Source organism: Ziziphus jujuba, chromosome 3, assembly GCF_031755915.1.
Source record: "Ziziphus jujuba cultivar Dongzao chromosome 3, ASM3175591v1".
Taxonomy (NCBI): Eukaryota; Viridiplantae; Streptophyta; class Magnoliopsida; order Rosales; family Rhamnaceae; genus Ziziphus; species Ziziphus jujuba.
The window spans coordinates 4,406,875-4,426,528 of NC_083381.1; the positions used below are offsets into that span (position 1 = coordinate 4,406,875).

At 32.0% G+C, this 19,654-nt stretch overlaps 1 protein-coding gene across 1 annotated transcript; it reads right to left on the minus strand.

The window, feature by feature from the left end:
• Positions 1-15,275: 15,275 nt before the first annotated feature.
• LOC132803216 (uncharacterized) lies at positions 15,276-18,988 on the minus strand. Its single transcript, XM_060815548.1, has 2 exons — positions 16,912-18,988; positions 15,276-15,714 (listed from the first exon to the last, which is right to left on the minus strand). The coding sequence occupies exon 1, from the start codon at positions 18,824-18,826 to the stop codon at positions 17,366-17,368; it is 1,461 nt and encodes a 486-aa protein (XP_060671531.1). The 5' UTR covers positions 18,827-18,988; the 3' UTR covers positions 15,276-15,714; positions 16,912-17,365.
• Between the last annotated feature and the right edge of the window lie 666 nt (positions 18,989-19,654).

Consider the following 19,654-nt stretch of genomic DNA (forward strand, 5'->3'; position numbering starts at 1 on the left):
ATGGTCATACATATATGCATACTAATCTGTAATGACAACTATCTTGTAGCCAAAGGGGGGACAGCTAGTGCTCGCTCTGTAATATACTTGCCTACCCTCACAGGAACGACTATGAATATAACTTGCGCGTTTATCCATAATTATAATAAACAACCATCCTGTGACCAAGGAGAGGGGCGTTTAATGCTCAATGTGCAAATATATACTCGCCAACCCTCAGATCTATAGCACCCATAGGATAGCCATAATATAATAAACACTCATTCTTGGCCATGGAAAGGGGCGGCATAATATAATAAACACTCATTCTTGGCCATGGAAAGGGGCGGCTTATGCTCACGGTTTAATACTTATCAACTCTCAGGTCCATGGCATCCCACTAGACGACCATACAAACTTACATGCTTAACAATAATACAATACAAAACACTAGTACTATATGGTGCATCTTAAAAACTAATAAAATTTTATAATATTATAATTACCAAAATTAAATAAAATACATTCAAATTTATATACTATTACTAAATCCGTTAAATTCCATATTTCTCTTATCATCAAAATAAATCAATCAATCTCATAAAATTAATTTCTTTTACAATAATTCAATTTCATGATTATCCAAATATACAATATATTTTATACCCTAAAACTTATTATTCTTCTTAAATCATTAAAATTTATTTATGGAAAAATTATATTAAAACACATAAATTCACATATAATTTAATTTTACATAATTACATTTTATCATACACAATAAATATAACAATAAATTGAATAATCAATAAATACAATTAATTTCTCCAAACGATATAATAAATATTATATATATATAAAAAAAAATATGTTTAAATCATATAAAATAGCATAGTAAAAGTAAATAACAATTTTCTCAATCTTTAAAACATACATAATACATTTTCAAAATTCTAAATAACACAAAATATACTTTCGCACACACAAATACATATACCACCTTTTAACAATTATGCATATATATATATATGCACATATAGATATATTTACACAAATATTTAAACTCACATGAATACATCTAAACTCCATAATTTAATACAAATATTTTCTTCCTTCATAAAATTTATTTGTACAAAACATCATAAATTTGTCAATTTAAATAGTTCAATTTCGATCGTCATAGAACCAAATCCATGAATAAATTAATCATGGATGTACACTTGATCACAGTAATTTAATATAATTATTTTCTCAAACCTTAAAATCAATTTATATCAAAAATATCATTAAGACCATATATCAGCAAATATATAAAGATACATTTACTATATGTCATAATCTCAATAGTAAATTTAACAACAATTTAAAATTTTGGTTTTCCTAAATTTTTGAAAATATTAATTCAATGCTATACTTATTCAATTCAACATAAATTCAAATAACAATTTTTTAAAACATTTTAACATGTATATTTCCCAAATTCACACATTTAAAATAATATTTTATTAAAAAATGGCATCTTTCTAAATAATCCACCAAAATTCACAAACAAGGTACTAATAGAAAGTTAAGAGGACGAGGAACATGTTACTAACCTCTATTAGTCACCATTTCATCGATGGTGGCCGGAAAATAGTCAGAAAATTTCAGCCTAACTCCCCCTCTGTGTATCTTATAAACTATCAGGACCTGTCCAAGATTCCTCAATGAAATTCTAGACAAGCTCTGATCCCAAAGAAACCCTACCGGACCCTCCGATGAAAAATCCAACAGTATCTCCCCTAAAGGTTGGACTTACCACAAAATTTTGTACATAGAAAATACATTTCTAGCAATATCTTCTTATTCCTCCCATCTTACTATAAAATAATTAAACAAATTTACAGCACTCCAATAATAAACAGAGAACCAGTGCAATATTAAATAAATAAATAAATTTCCATTGTAGTATACAAAGCATTAAGTACTACAAACAGTACGAAGTGTAATACAAATACAGATGGAAGGAAAGAGATAATACAAGATGATACGAGAAGAAAGGAAACTATCTGGAATCGGCAACAAGACCCAGGAGAACAAATTTTAAAAAAACTATGATATACTAATCATCTCAGTAAGTGACCCAGTCTACTATACATTAGTAATAATAATAATAATTATTATTATTATACACTTGATTAATTAATAAGAAATAAATAATAATTAGTTGAAAACAATGTTTTCCCTCAAAACCTCACAATTCACTCAATTGGAAAGGTTCTTCTTTTTAAAATAGTTTCACAAAAGCCAATATTTGTATACCCCAAAAATCAATGAAGTAAATAACAAATAATGTACAAATAATTTAGAATTTATAATATGACCTAGAGAATAATTTAATAACAAATAATTGAATTTATAATAAAATATCAAAAAAATAAAATAAAATCATAAATAAACTTGTAGTAGAGAAATTTTGCATAAAACAAAATTAAACTCAATATATAATTTGTACAATTTGTTAATTAAATTAATGAAATAATCAAAGAATTATTTTAATTAATTTAAATCCTCAATTTAAAATAGATAATAGAATATGATGAGAATTCGTCTGTATCCACACAACCAACTACCCGTTGGGGTGCTGACCTGATACGGATGAAGACTGGGACAATCACTAGGGCTTAAGCCAAGAGATTTAAAGACAACCTGCCTGCTTTTATATAGGGAGTAATCAGTTCTCAAAAGGGCTTGTTAATATCCGAAGATACAAAGCATGTTTTAAGCATTTAAGTGGTGGAAGCCGATATAGGCCCAAGTAGCTGTTTTAATGCATATATGGACTCCGGGTAGCAACGAATGGATCCAACACTTCATGGATTCAATGGACATCACCAAGAGGCCATGGAATCATATCAAGGTAAAATCAAAAGCACCTAAAACCAGCTTGTACGAACAACACCTTAATTTGACCGAAAATGTGCTGTTTAGCCGCTGACTTTGACTTTTCTTTTTGTTGAAGCCAGTTTGACTTAGTCCAATGAAGAGGAAACGTGTGGGAATTATTATTAATTATATTTTTCATCCCACATGGCATATGGGAGCTGATTTGGAGCCTTTATAAGCTGGGATTCGATCAAAGTTAGCTTAGTGGTCAAACTAGTCAACTAGTTTCCTAATTTGATTTTGACTTTTTGTTTTAGAAAATTATTCTTTTATTTGATTTCTATTATTTATTTGCTGGAAAAATCAACTTAGGAAAGTTATTATTTTATTATTTTCATTGTAAATTAATTAATTCCTAAATCAAAATAAAGAAATTACTTAATACAATTTAGTTTAGGAAAGTAGTGAAAGAATTGGCCAAGCTTGTTTCCTAATCTCTTTGGTCGGCTTTGTCTTAGATTTTTAGGGTTGATTGCTTTATGACTTTGTCCTATTTAAGGGCTTATTTTCAATGAGAAATCAACCTTTAATAATATTCAAAAAATTAATTGTGAGATAAAATTCTCTTTATTCTTTTTGAACACCTAAAATACCATTAGAAAGTGAGTGTTTTAGTTTTGACTTATCAATAGGATACCCATCACCTATTGTGGCGTCTTCATTATACCAATATTTCTAATCATAGGTTGGTTAGGGATTAAGATTTTTCCATAAGAACTTGAACTTAATTGAGATTCAGGCTAATATAATACGGGTTTAAGTGCGAGTAGACCTAAGCTAGTATTAGAATATAATAAAATTCATCTTAAAATCTCAAATTTAAATAAATAATACCAACATCGTAAAATGAAATTCTAAAACACTAATTTAAAATAAATATTAAAATCATGATAAAACGCATTGTATACATCAATTTAAAATAAATGATAAAATATGATAAAATACAATTTAAAGCATTAATTGAAATAATGATAAAACGCAATTAAACACATTTTAAAGGTAAAAAAAATTTTAAACATTAATTTGAAGTGAATGGTAAAAATACTAATAAAATCCATTTTAATTCACCAAACATAAAATTATAAAAACATGTTAAAATGCATTTTAAATCATAACTTTCTAATAAATAATAAAAACACAATTAAGTACATTTAAAACTTCAATACAATTTTTGAAACATTATTATTTTGGAAATCGTATCGAGAAAACCACTTGATCCACCAAACTATAAACCAATGGCACCCGATGGTACCCAGTGTCCTGAGCATCGTCTAACAAGGAGGTTAAAGAGAGAAACCGGCATACGGTCGCATGGTGTCCCACAGTGCCGCTGCTATCAACAGTCATCCGGGTTATGGAGGGCGGCTGACGCTCACCATGCATTATACCTGTCAACTCTCAAGTCCACAATATTCCACGGGACACCCTATACACTTGCGCGCTAGTCATATCCACATATATAGTACAGAACACCAGTACTGTATGGTGTATCTAAAACCAGTAAAATCATACGTCTTTCCAAATCTCAAAATCTCATAAATACCACTAAATTAAATATCTCTTTTCAAATCCATATAATCCACATTTCCTTTAAACCATCATCATAATCCCATCACTTAAAATCCATCAACGTAAATCCATAAATTTCAAATCTATCAATTTAAATTCATTAGTATAAATATACCAATTTTTCAATATCATAAAACTAGATCCATAAACATTTAAATGCATAAATATAATTTTCAAGCATAATAATTTAAAACAATATTTTTCTCAAATCCTTAAAATCAATTTAAGTTAACATGTCCTTAAAATCACGTAAAATTCATACATTATTAAATTTCACAATTCATCAATACTTTAAAATAATTTCCACTATTATGTCAATTCATAATAAATTTAAATGAATATTTTCTTTCAAATCCGTAAAATCAATCTATGCCAAAAATAATACTAAAACGTCATAAAATTCATATATTCTTAAAATCATATAAACACATTTATTATGCATCATAATTTCTAAAATAATTTAACAAATAATTTAACATAACTTAAAACAATAATTTCTTTAAAACCTCAAAATAACATTTGGCAGCAACCTATATATAAATTCATCATAATTTGACAATATAAATTTGGATGAAATTCTCTTAAATATTAAACACAATTATCATATTTCCTAAAAATTCAATTATCATAAAATATATATATATTAATATATATATATATATATATAATTTAGCACTCAAAAATAAATTTGAAGGTGGGACGTGTATCAATCAAGATCCTCAACGAGATCGATCCCACCACTCACACATGCTCCTTCCAAAGATTGGACCTGTGGTGGCTGGAATCTTACCAGAAAGGTTTCAGGTTTAATGTCCCCCAATGTCATAATCCATCGAGAGTTGATGAAAAAGGACCTTGGAAATGGATTTAGGGGGCTCAAATCAGTGGCAAAGGATAGGTAGGATCACGAGAACGCACTGGAACCAAGTTTCTCGATGAGTCACCGTGGTTACTGAAAACCGTCACCGTCGATGGCGCGTTCGGTGGCCACTAGCTACGATTTTTGGTGAAAAGGTAGATCGGAGGATGGGTGTCTCAATGGAACCCACGGTGTCAAAAATGGGTGGCTGGTTTGGGAGAAATCTGCCAAAAAAGGAAAACGATATGTCGCCGTAAAATCAATCGATCTAGGCTTCGATGGTCGGCTGAAAATGAATTGGTGGTGGTGGTGGTCTAGTGTGTGTCAATGGAAGGTGGCCAGAGGATAGGCAACGACGCCTGTTCTCTTTCTTTCTCCTTCTTCTCTCTTTTCTCTTTCTCTTTCCCTCTCCTTTCTCCCTCTTCTCACCCAATTAAAATGCCTCTCGTGGGTGCCACTGTGCACTCATGGGATTGGCAAAGAACATAACATGTGGTATTGTCAAGACCCATCTAAGATCTTTCATCAGAACCCTAGACAAGCCTTGATCCCAGGAAAATCCTACTGGACCCTCCAATGGAAAATCCGGTAGAACCTCCCCTAAGAGTTGGACTTACCACAATTCCCTGCACTGAAAACACACTTCTATATATACCACCTTATTCCTCCACCTTACTACAATTTAATTCCACAATAATCAGCACTTCCATAAATTAAATAGGGAACTAATGCATTATTTAATAAAATATATCCAATACAGTATACAAAACATCATAGGGTACTATTAAGTATGAAAGTTATACAACAAAGGATGGAAAGAAATATTACAATAGAAATAAATGAAAAAAAAAAAAGAACTCCTCGAAATACGACAGCAACAAAGGTCAAACTCACTCCGAACGAACATTTACCAACCTTTGTACCTAAGGGAACAGAGTTAAAAAAATATGAGATACTAATAATCTCAGTGAGTCACCCGATCTAGTATACAATTATAATAGTAACGATAATCATAGTACACTTGATTAATTAAGAATAAACAAGTAAATAAATAATAATTAACTGAAAATAATATTTTCTCTCAAAACCTCACCATTTACTCCATTTGAAAGGTTTCTCTTTTAAAACATTTTCGCAAAACCCAATCTTTTATGCCCCAAAAAATCAAGAAATAATTAATTTAATAAATCATTAAATAATCTAAATACGAATAAAATACAATAAAATAATTTAAAATACTTGCATTAAAGAAATATAACATAAAAGTGAAATTCAATATATAATTCATAAAATTTGATTTAATAAATCAAAATAAACAGTATCAAAAATATAATTTAAATAATTACAAACAATCATGTAAAATAAGTGGTAAAAAATATTATAAAATTCATTTTGAAATATTCAATCAATCTATCTAATAAAAATATGGCAAGATGCATTTTAAAAACATTGTTTTAAAATAAGTGACATAAAATATGAATAAATATATTTTTGAAAATACTAATTGGAAATAGGTGATAAAACAAATTAAATACATTTAATTTAAATACAACTTTAAAACTTTGGGAATTAAAATTTATATTTGAAAAATAATACTTGACGCACCACACTATATACCAGTGATGCCCTACGATACCCAGCGTCCCGATCACCATCCGGCGGGGGGTTAAAGAGAGAAACTTGCATACGGTTGCTTCAGTGTCCCGACAGCGCCACTGCTTAAACCGTCATCCCGGCCATGGAGGGAAGCGGCTTATGTGCACCATATAGAACTTGCCTGCCCTCGGTCCGATGACAACTCATGGGAGACATTACAACTTGCGTACTCATCCACATATATAGTAAAGAATACAAGTACTGTATGAGTGCGTCTAAAACAAATAACCAAGTTTATTATTAAAATATTCAATTTTTCCAAAATTCACCGTGGGAATTATACCATTTTTCAAATTCACAATCCTACATTTTTTTCTTTAATATCTCCAGCATAAATCCATCAATAATTATATACAAATAACTTTTCCCAAATCATAAAATCAATCAAATAATATTTCAAGGGCATAATTATATAATTTGAAAGCACCAAACTTAAACCAATATTTTTCTTGAAATATTTAAAATCGAATCATGCCCAAAAATAATATTAAAATCCAAATACAATTAATTAAATGAAAACACCTTGTTCATGCGTAATAAATTCAATTAATCACAATAATAATAATCAAGAATTTCTTAATAAACCAAACTTTCATTTAGCATCAATAAGCATATATATATAGATATAAAAGAAATCACCGAAATTGATAATACAATTTACCACAGTTATAAATAAATTCCACCACATGAGCATATTTTCTAAATATTAGATTAACATAAAATAATCATAATTAATCACCCCAAAATAGTTTTAAAGGTGGGTCATTCATCTCGAGCATGCAATCCAACCAAGATCCTACATAGCATCAATTCTACGACTCATACGTGCTCCTAGAATAACAATATTATACAGGATTAAATAAATTAATATTTTATTCGGATAAATAATACCCTGTATCTGGGGGAGCAAACACAAACGACAACAAAAATTTACAAATGATATACCGAATTGATGCTTGTGAAGCGAGGATTACGAATATGGATTTACTTCCCGAAGGTTGGACCCATGGTGGCCGGAATCTCGTCCGAAAGTTCTCGGATTTTAGGCCTTCGATTCTCACAATCCGTTAAGAATTGAGGAAAGTTGATGTGAATCCACCCGAGCTCGCACAACCGACAATTCACTGGGGTACTGATCTGATACGGATGAAGACTGGATCGATCACTAGGGCTCAAGCTAAGAGGTTTAAGGATAACATTGCTGCCTTTATCTAGAAAGTAATTCATTCTCAAAAGGGCTTGTCCATACCTGAAAATAAAAGACTTGTTTTAAGCATCCAAGTGGTGGAGACTGATACATCGGACATTTTATATCGAACACCCATACATCGGACATTTTATATCGGACACCCATGCCTCGAACATTTGACCTCGGACTTCGGATATCAGACATAACTTAGTTTGGATATCAGGAAGACATAAGTTAGCTCGGACAAGCATAAGTTAGCTCGGACATCAGGCAGACATAAGTTAGCTCGGACATCAGACATAAGTCAGCTTAGTTGTCAAACTAGTCAACTCGTTTTCTAATTTGCGTTTGATTTTTTTTTTTTTTTGGGTTTGTATTTATTTATTTGCTGGACAAATAAGTTTAGGAAAGTTTTTATTTTATTATTTTGTTTGTAAATTAATTAATTCCTAATTGAAAATAAGGGAATTAATTAATTAGATTAGGAAAAGGAAAGATTTGGTCAAGCTAGAACTCTTCATTGTGTGGCCGATTTTTCCTATGGTTTTTAGGGTTTACTTTGTTTCCTTCAAAGCATATTTAAAAGCTTATTTTTCAATAAGAATACAACTTTGACTTGATTGAGAAAATACTGGTGAGATTGATTATCTCTTTGTTTTTTTAGAACACCTAAAACACCGTTAGAGAATTGGTTGTTTTAGCTTAACTTATCAATAGGTTTTCCATCCCCTGTTATGGCATCTACATTATACCAAGGTTTTTAACCACAGTTTGGTTAGGGGTTGAGGTCAATTCCATTAGAACTTGAACTTAATTAAGATCCAGGCTAATATAATACGGGTTTAGGAGCAGGTCGTCCTAGGTTCATATCATTTGGTATCAGAGCCGAATTTTGTTTAGGTTTGATCTATCTTTATTTGTTTTATTTGTTTTTGTGTTATTCTGCAATTTTAGCATTAGGTTAAGGTTTCATCCATCCCATACACATCCTACATTTAAAAAAAAAAAAAAAATTCATTCCTAGTTGAATTAGGTCTCCTAGTTTTATCGTATTTTTGTTTCCTAGTTTGTTGGTTGTTTTTCATCATTGTTCTTGTGAATTTTGGTTTTTGTTGATTTTTATTTGCTGTTTTAGTCTTAAATATTTGCATTCGTATATTCAAACAAAAAAAAAAAAAGAAGGGTTTGCGGCAACATATATAAAAAAATTAAAAATAAAAAATAAAACTGCACATTTGTGTTTATTTGGAGGTCACGGGTTTGGTGAATTTTTGGATTTGGAATTGAAAATTTGTTGTTTATTCTTGCTACTGCAGTTTTTTTGATATTCAGTGAGTGGGAAAAAAAAAAGAAAAGAAAAAAAAAAAGAAGAAGGCTGAATATAAAAAATATATATGTCGGTTTGTTGAAACTTGGTGTTTGAAGTTTGTTGCTGGAAATTTTTTGTAACTGCTGCTTTGTTGATTATTTATTCCATATTTGGAGTTTCTGGAGAGTTATTTTTGCTACTGGATGATTGAGTTTGAGTGCTAAATTATTTGGATTAAAATTAGTTAAAGGATTTGATACAAAAACTTGAATTACAAAGAACAACAACCAACAACTTTTCTATATTTTTGTTCTCTTTGATTCTTGTTCGTATTTGAATTTTTTTTTTCTAGAATTTTATTCTTGAACTCATAATCTATTACCATCTGGTCCAGTTCTTCAAAATTCCAAAGTTTTCTCATTAATTTGCTTTATTTTACCTAGAAAAACCGAAAGTAGGTATTCTTATTCCGTTTGGTATTTGTTTATTTTTGCTTACTGTTTTGTTGATAAGTTTAATTAAAACATACTTGTGATCTAATTGCTGTGTTGAGAGTGTTTTAATTAGAACTTTGAGATAATTCATTGAGTGGAAAAAGGCAAGAGAGTGGGTAAAAGCCGAAACTAGTGTGCAAACACGAGTGTCGAGACCTTGTTTGAGTGAAACAAGTGAGGGAGTGAATATTGTGAGGATTTATTCTATTTTTGCAGTATTTTACTAATATGGAAGATTCTAGAATAAGAAGAGGAGACACACCACTGAGAATTAATGAAGAGGAGTCCGTAGGATTTCATGGTGATCCACGAGCTACCAGGAGTGGTGAGCAAATGGAATTGAAAGCTGTTTTGGAACAATTACAGTGGGTGAGTGCTCAAGTTGAGCACATGAATCAAACGATGGGAAGGCTAGAAGTCTCCCAAAGAATACCGAACACAAGAAATAGGCAAGAATTCCATGAAGGTCGAGGTCGAGGATAAGGAGGCCGTGAGAGACCAAGAGAGGAATTTGAGGAGGAGAATTTCGGTGGAGACTTTGAGAAAGGCATGGACGAAACCTTTGCTGTCCAAGAGAGAGCTGGCCGTGGAAGGTATAGGAGGGAAGAAACAGATGACAATCTTATCAATATCAAGATCAACACCCCACCATTCATGGGAAAAAGTGATCCCGAGGCATATTTGGAGTGGGAAGAAAAGATGGAGATGATATTCGACTGCCATAATTATTCGGAGGGTAAGAAGGTGAAGTTGGCAGCAATGGAGTTTGGCCATTATGCACTCCAATGGTGGACAAATGAGCAAGTCACCCAGAGGAGAGTTGGTGATGACTTGATCACAACATCGCGACAAATGAAAGGAGCCATGAGAAAGCGGTTTGTGCCATCACATTACCATAGGTTGCTGCATCAAAGGCTTCAATCTTTGTCTCAAGGAAGTAGGTCTGTGGAGGATTATTACAAAGAGATGGAGATGCTCATGATGAGGTTGAATATGAATGAGGATAGGGAGGCAACAATGGCGAGATTTCTTGGTCGTTTGAACTGTGACATTGCCAACCAGCTTGAATTGCAATAATACTTGGAGTTGGAGGAGATGTTGCATGTAGCCATTAAGCTTGAGCACCAATTCAAGAGGAGGGGTGTAGGCTCACGGCTTGGAGGAGTTTCCAGCAGTGGGAGATTCAATTCAAGTGCCTGGAGAAACAATCCAACTAATGAAATCAAACCAAAACCGAAAGCTGGAGAAGAAAGTACCAACTGGTCAAAAAGGTGGAGGATGCTTGTCAGCTATGAAAAAGACTTTTAGAGAAGAATGCTACCCTTGATAATGCAATTATAAGTGCACTCATACATTGGCCTTGTAAGCAAGGGAAGACATGGGAAGCCAGAAAGTTATTTGATCAGTTCAAAAAGGGATCAATTCCAAGTGTCATAACTTATAACAAACTAATTGCAGGAATGTGCGAGAAGGGGCAGTTTTGTGAGGCAGGTAGGTTGTGGGATAATATGGTGGAAAATGGTCGTGTTCCTAATGCTTTTACCTACAATATGCTAATTAAGGGATTTTGTATTATTGGTAAAGAAGAGGAGGGGATTAGAATTCTAAAGGAGATATTGGATAAGGGATGTTTCCCCAACAAGTCTACTTATGCTAGTTTGATTGAGGGGCTCTATGGCATGGGAAAGGAAGGAGAAGTCACACGGTTTCTTTTAATGCAATGTCAAGTGGAGTCATTGATAACGACCCTTCGGGTCCTTCCTCTATAAAACTGTTGGAGAGTTGGGTGTGGGGGCAAGTGTTCTTGACAAAACACTGTCAGATAAAGTTACATGGAGTTGTTCAATTTGACATATCTTTGGAGCCAATACCTTGATTTCCTTGTAATAAGGTGACCTTTACTCACCACAAGTTCTCTTTCAATAGTTCCAGCCAAAAAATAAAAAAATCTCTTTTATTAGTTGATGTCAAATTTATTTTATTCATCATTTTCTCTTTTTTTCTTCTTATTTTATTCGAGAATGCCAATTATTTTATTATGATTAATATGCTTTCGACGACCTTAGACTTTTCCTTTTCATTTTCACTTCTGTTATTCACCTTTGGTGTTATTGTTTTTGCATCCTCTACGGCCGGAATCAGAATACATTGTTTAAAAAATCTAATTGCATACTAGGATCATGTTATTGAATTATTTGATTTGTAAAATCTAATATCTTTACGCCAATGTTAAAAAATAAAATACACTGATCTGAAAAGCACTGATAAGAATGAACTATGGAGATTTATAAAGGGTTTTTGTGAAATAAATTGCTATCTTCTATCCATATTTGCTAGGTAACCATGAGGAAAATAAATCAGTGATTTGTATCCACATTCGACTAGTAATGTTCCTTTGTTTGGATGATAGTAGTCTGATTGCAAGATGATCTGTTTTCCTTTGAATTTAAAGGGAGAGAATAGATTTACATCTATATATCAAAGTAGCACAAGCCATATTCAAGATGTGATTGAGGCTTAGAACAGAGGATATAAATTTGCATAATTCAGAACAATTTTACTGTCACATGTCGCAACTTCTACATAACATAGATCAGAGTGATAAGATTTTAATTTTCTGGGGTATTATATGGTTTATTGGTTGTATAGCATTTGTGTAAGACTCGCCAAAAGTTTCAAATTATTTAAGAAGCTTAATATCTTCTGTAGGTGATCTATGGCTGCCCAAGTTGATAGTTCTTTCTTTTTTCTGAAGCTACTCTGCTTCATTGTAAACCTCCTAATAAAGGTGGAGCCGTAATTTTGGTTTTGCTCAATAAATTTAGGACAGTGACTGATCTGAGCTAATAGGACCCTCTGCTGCAGTAAGACTTAATTTCTCCCAATTTTATTGGCCTGGGTTGTACCATAACAATGTCGGATAAGTTTTGATGGTCTGCTGTACTGTGATCATTGTTGTGTAGGTGTAGGGAATGCGTTACGCTCATGTATGGCATTAACTAAGTACCTATTTACAAGACCAAAGTCAATTTGGCCCGTCAATTTTTTAAGCTTGGCTCATTAATTGAATTATTTGGCTTGTGGAAAAGAAGCATGCCTAGTGGATCCCCAAAGTAACCCCAAAACAAGCTCAACTTAGAATTTTCAATTTATCGAGCAAATATTTTTCTTACTATATGCGTAAGTTGGCATTTAATTTCCAAAACTCAATGTAGGGGGCATCATTATTTTTTCAGTAACCAACTATCTATAACGATTAACTCCTTTTGAATTCATTTTTTTGTTTCTGTGAAGGAAATTTTTAATGAAAAAGCTGAGTATAAGCATCTTAAGTTGACTGATGTATATATAATGCTAGAAAATTTGTTCACATATGAGATCCCAGTATCTCCACTCTACATGAGCATTAATTAATTGTCTTTGCACATATGACCATATTTTATATATTCATGTGCACTATCCAAGCTGGCGGTATTCAATTATAATTTTAAGAAAGAGTGGAGTTTCCAAGTGGAAATTAACTTATTTTAAACTTGCAGCAACAATTTTCTTCTCAATTGAAGAACTCACACGTAAAGTAAACAAGATAAACTGAGAAAATAAAATACAACCACGAAACATAAGTTTTATAGTGGTTCAGAACTTATAAGTATTTCTACATCCATTGTTGAAGAGTCTTGATGAGATTAAAATCAATGAAATCTTAAACTTCAGGTTAAAATATTCAACCTTTTTACTTGTAAACTATCAAAGGTTAAAAAATTCAAACTTTATTTAAAAACCATAGCCTCAAAAACTAAGGAAATTCACGTTTATGATATCTATTAATGTTTGGAAACTTTGAAATTAAGTAATATACAAAATAAAGTTACGACATGGGAAAACGAATGAAGCTATTCAACATCAAGTTCACAATGTATAGAGAACATGTATTCAAAAGTGTAGCTCTATTAATTAAAACAGTGAGCAATTGAATATACATTAAACCTTGTGACGAAAACAATATGCATTTTAAATACCGCAAATGCTTGGAAATTTGAAATGATAATAATCTAAATGATGTTGCTTAAATGAAAATGTTTCAATACGATAAAAAAGTGAGGTTATAATGCTACTCAAATAAAGTACCACAAGCAACTAGCTTTAGGAAGCGCTTTCTCAATATACTCATATCAAGAAAATAGTAAATATTATAATATATGTGGATGTTTATTGTTGTGATTGTTGTTGTTGATGTGTTTGATATGGATATATATATTATTGTGTCTTGTGCAAGATGTAGGAATATTTAGGAATGTCCATATTTTAGAAGAAATTCCGTTGGATATTCTGTAGAAGCTTCGACGAAGCTATTTCCTAGATTCAAAGCTACTTCGAGAGTAATCTTTATGGGGATATTTCTATAGTAAAAGCTATACGTCCTCTAAGATCTAAATTCAAATTCTCCACCACAATATTACCAAAAAAAAATTAAAAAAAAAAAACAAAAAATAAGTCTTTTACAGTTATTTTATGGAAAATAATCTGTCAAAAAAATTCGATAAACTTAAAAAAAAAAATTGTATGAAAAATGAAATAAAGACTAACAAAGTTGCAACAGTCAACAGACATTAGAGTTTATTGTGTAAAAAGCCCAAAAAATAATAATAATTATAATCATTATAATCATTAATAAATTACGAAATAATCTTTATATACCAGGTATGACGCGTGAGAATAGCATAATAAAACAAGCTAATTAATGTACCTAAAATGCAATACTTACAGTTCCTCGAGGACAGCCCGCTTAGTTTTTTTCTGTTTCTGGTTTTAATTTTCATTACTTATTTTTAATGATTTTTCTTTTCTTTTTTTTTTTTTTGAAAATCAATTTTTATTTTTAATGATTTTTTTTTTTTTTTTGAAAATCAATTTTATTGTTCTGAGGTGTTCGTTATTAATCGACCAAAGTGATACAGAAATAATATATATATATATATATGATACTTCAAAAGGCAATATGGTGATTTTTAAAATTTTGTGGGCAAAGTGAGCAAATAAACAATAGTTTAAGAGAGCAATTTATTTTTTACCCAAAAAAAAAAAAAAAAGGAATATTATTCAAAGCACAAATAAAAAATCATACCTTATCTAATTGGCCTCGTCTTCTCCGATTTTTGTAATCATCAGTATAATCCATGGCTAGGACGATGGGGCGCACGAAGATATAGAGGAAGGTCCATAAAATGCGGAGAGCCCTGTCGGGGAAATATCCGAAAGTGAGATTGAGAATGCAGAGCAAGAAAGACACGCTGATGAACACGCAAGAAGCAATGGCGAATGCATTAGAAGATCCTAAGGCCGCATAAATGCCTGTCATAAACGCAATCACCATGACTACCATGGCCACTATGATGAGCTTGAATGCGAGCAAGAAATATGACGAGTCCTTTGTCCGATCTTTTTTGAGTGCCAAGAACATATGGATGAATACAGCACAACTAGAAAGCGCCATGGCTATTGCATCCGATATAAGGAATGCCTTGAATGCTGCATTTTCGCTTAGAACTGCACTTCCAGCAGCGCCCGGTTGTGAGCCTGCGTTGCTTGGCAGGTTATCACCGCCGCTCAAATAACCACCTGGTATAGTAAAACCGGCTGCGAATGTCACAGTAGCAATGAGTGCAGCTACCACTAGAGTTGAGTCTTTGTCCAACGACTTTTTCTTATCCGGCTTTTTACGATCATTGAACGCCTGCAATATTTGATCAAAATTATATATACAAGTACAGATGTCCAGTAAAATGAAACTTATTTTATTATTATTATTATTGTTATTATTTTTTTCCCTCTTTTTTATTTGAAAGACACCAAAGTGAACTTGTTATGGAAATGTAAAATAGAGAAATTAAAGAATATATATATATATATATATATGCACCAGTTCCGCCTTAAGGGTACGACAAATAAGGCTTCTGCCTAGGGCCCCACGATGAAAAGAGGGTGGCCACCTAAAAAATTTTTTTCTTATTAATTATATGTATTATTTACATAAAAAAATTTATTTGTTATGTTAAATATAGTAGTATTGTTTTTTATCTCTTTGGAAATGTAGGGACATATTAATATTTTTTTAACTTCTACGTTTGAATCAATCAAATATTTAAATAAATAATTATCTCTAACTAACTTTTCAAAACAAGTGTCAACTTTTAATTTTTTTAATTTAATTTTTTCATATTTTAAATATTGTAAATACACATTAATTTTATTCTATCAAAATTGTTCTTTTTTCTAAACATTCTTCCATTTTTTATTATCTTACAATCTTTATATGAATTAGGAATGTGACAATAACTATCATTTTAATATTTTAGCTAGCAATTTTTCTTGTCAAAATTTATAAAACAAAACAAAGCAACCAAACAAGACAAATTTTGAATACTTATTGTTTTTTATTACTCGCCATTTTATTGTTGTGATAGCCCCAGATCGGTTGAGCCGGCCTGATATGTACAAATATAATTTAATATGGTTTGGCACCCTAAAAATTAATGATTCGCTTTGCAATTTAAATATCCTTTGAACTACAAAATTCTTACTCACATTGCCCATTAAATTATTGTTTTCTTTGCTGTTTAGTTGAATCGTACATGTCCTTTTGACTAGTTTGATAAAGCCAACCATACAGAACTCATAGCTTTTTTTTTTTTGGAAGTTATAATATGTTCTATTTAATTTAAATATTGTTTTTGCTTGTTTGACTAGTTTGTTTGTATTGATTAGAGAAAATTCCATTATTACCGGACTAAATTCATAAAAGATAATAATAACAATAAATAAATATTGATAAAAACTAATAGTAATAAATAAATAAAGTTTTTGTAGTTTGGAAGTAAAACGCAAAACGTGTCGTGATATTAGTCGCACATATACCATCTAATATACATACCTTTGTCCAAATCTTGAAAGCATTTTTGGTTTCTCCTTCAAATTCCATAAAATTGAGATCAAAGGCTCTGATAATTCGACGGTCTTGTTTTGTGATCTTGTCGAACTCGGTGGCAGCATGGTCATCATGATAAAAATTTTCATCGACCAATAATGATTCACAACAATCTGGAGACCATGACATAATTTCTCTTATAAATGAACGACAAATTTTGGGATCGGCTATTACTTGAAGTGGTATCTGACCATTTTTGTCTTTGATACCTGCTGCAAATGGATCATATTCTAACAATACTTCAAGTGCATCTATGTTTCCCCGGTTTGCAGCATAATGTAATGGACCCCAACCTTTTTCATCATCTGCTACTCTGCATAACTCTTTCCTCTTTTTCAGAATAACGCTGATACCTACAACAATTAAATATATGAAATTAAAAATCATATGAAACTAAATCTTAAACATATATATAAATAGTCTTGAAGTGTATATATATATATTTATATACACCCAAAAAATTGGAAATTACTGCCTCATGCAGAATAGTTTTGCCATCGGAGCCACCATAATAAGTAGAAGTTGTTTTTGCATCCATGTTGTGCAACCCTTTTTTTACCACAGAATAAAATCCTGCCTTGACAGCTAGGTAAAGAGGAGTTTCGCCTACTGCATTACCATCATACATGACCTCAATGGCTTCTTCACTCAAAATCTCTGCAACTTCACGATGTTTCGACCACTGAGCACTGTATTTGTGAAGCTTAAGCCCAAGCCATACATGCAACGCCGTGTCTCCGGCGTTATTCTTCATCCTCAACAACATCTGCTTGCTGACCCCACAGAAACCGCTTTCACTGTCTACATGATGATCAACACATTGACCAATAAGTAGTTCCACGGCGAAAACATCCCCATATTTTGCTGCTACGTGCAGCGGCGTTTCTCCCATAAAGTTTTGTTGCTTCAACAATCTTGGACACATGCCAAGGATCTTTTTCACAAAGTTGCCTGACTTTGTTTCAGAATCATTTCCATCGTTTCCACAATTTACTGGAAACATCTTAAATAGAATTTTTGACCAAGACTTTTGTTTTTCAGCTAATGATAATCTGTTTTTGAAATGGATATGGAGGACTGTATTCCTACCTCGAGTCAGTAAAAGATGAAGACGATCTTTATGTTGTTCAAATGCAGAAATTTGGCCAATAGCTGCTTCCCTGTACATCTGATGATCTATGCTGATGATATCATGAGGAGTGTGAATATCAGACTTGTGAATGTTGGCTTCATATTCCAGCAACCGTTCATGGAGATCTTCAAAGGAGATCTCTGTATCCCCTGATCTCAAGGCAGCAGAGATTCCTTTTAGATCAGGATTTAAGCCTTTGAGGACATAAATTGTTATCTCTTCATCTTTGAGCGGTTCATCAAGCAAGGGTAACTCATCTGCTGCTGCTTTGATTTCAAACATGTAAGTTGTGATACTGCAAGATCCTTGTGGTTGAACAAGCTTTTCTCGAAGTCTAATGATGCGTGATCGAGACGGCTTGGCATAGATGAGACATAGCTTGCTCCATAACTCACGCGATGTTTTAGCTGAAAGCACCATTGATGCAAGGTCAGGAGACAGAGAAGCAAGGAGAGATCCAAAGAGAAGATGATCTTTCCGAGTCCAAAATAAATACGCCAGGTTGGAGGATGGGGAAGGACAAGGTAAAGAACCATCAACATAACCTGTAAGTGCGTATCCATAAAGAAGAGCATCCCACTGTGCTTTCCAAGTGAAGAAGTTATCTGGAGTGAGCCGAATTGTTGCCTGTGTAGCAACATTAATGAATACCAGATTGGCAAAGTCATAGTTTTGAGTATCAGCCATAGAAGAGTAAGAAGCAGAGGAGATGGGTGTTTGGTCAGCCATATCAAAGAGTAAAAAGAAAAAGTTCGGCACAGACTGGATAGGAAAACAAAGAACTCTATTAGAGCTTTTAATGCTCTGATACCATATGAGAATTGTTGTTGACTGATCAAAGAAAATTGTATTTTATTGAATGAGAATAAACTATATTTATACAACCGTTCAGTTGGTGTAGATAACTATACAATGGAGTATTGATAAAAACTATTTACAGCAGATTATAGAAAGCAAGATTCCATAACAGATTCGACAACAAGAGATACCCTCAAGTTAACTAAATCTCTATCAGGGGCCGAATATTGAAACTCTGCGAATCCATTCTCTTGTCTTTATTTTCGTTGATTTGTTTGGAAAGCTCAAATTAATTTCACAGGCGAATAAACCTTTTCCCTCTTTTGTGCAGTTAAATAGACAGGCGAGAAATCAACACCAGAAAATAATGGGGATTTACGGCCTGTTTGGCAAATTCTTCTTTTTTTAAAAAAATAAAATAAAAAAATTACCATAGTTTTCTCTGGTTGGCTCTAAGTATCTTTTATCGAGCACGGAAAAGATCAGGGAATCATGGATGAGGTGGGGACCTCCATACAAGCAAATTGTTCTTGCATATTTACACTTAACATAAAAATAAAATTTAAAAAAAAAAAAAAAAAAAAAAAAACCAAAACAACTTTACATTGTTTTTTCTGCGTTTGAAGTTTTGAAACAACTTGCTCTTCAAATCTGTTTTCAGAAAACAATAGCCAAACATGTATATTTGTCTTTAGAGAAAAAAATTTCGACTTCTAAACACAAAAAGCACATTTTTTAAACAATCTGTTTTTAGTGATT

Coding starts and splice junctions, on each gene's coding strand:
- LOC132803216 (XM_060815548.1), bottom strand. CDS start 18,826: ATGGCTGACCAAACACCCATCTCCTCTGCTTCTTACTCTTCTATGGCT.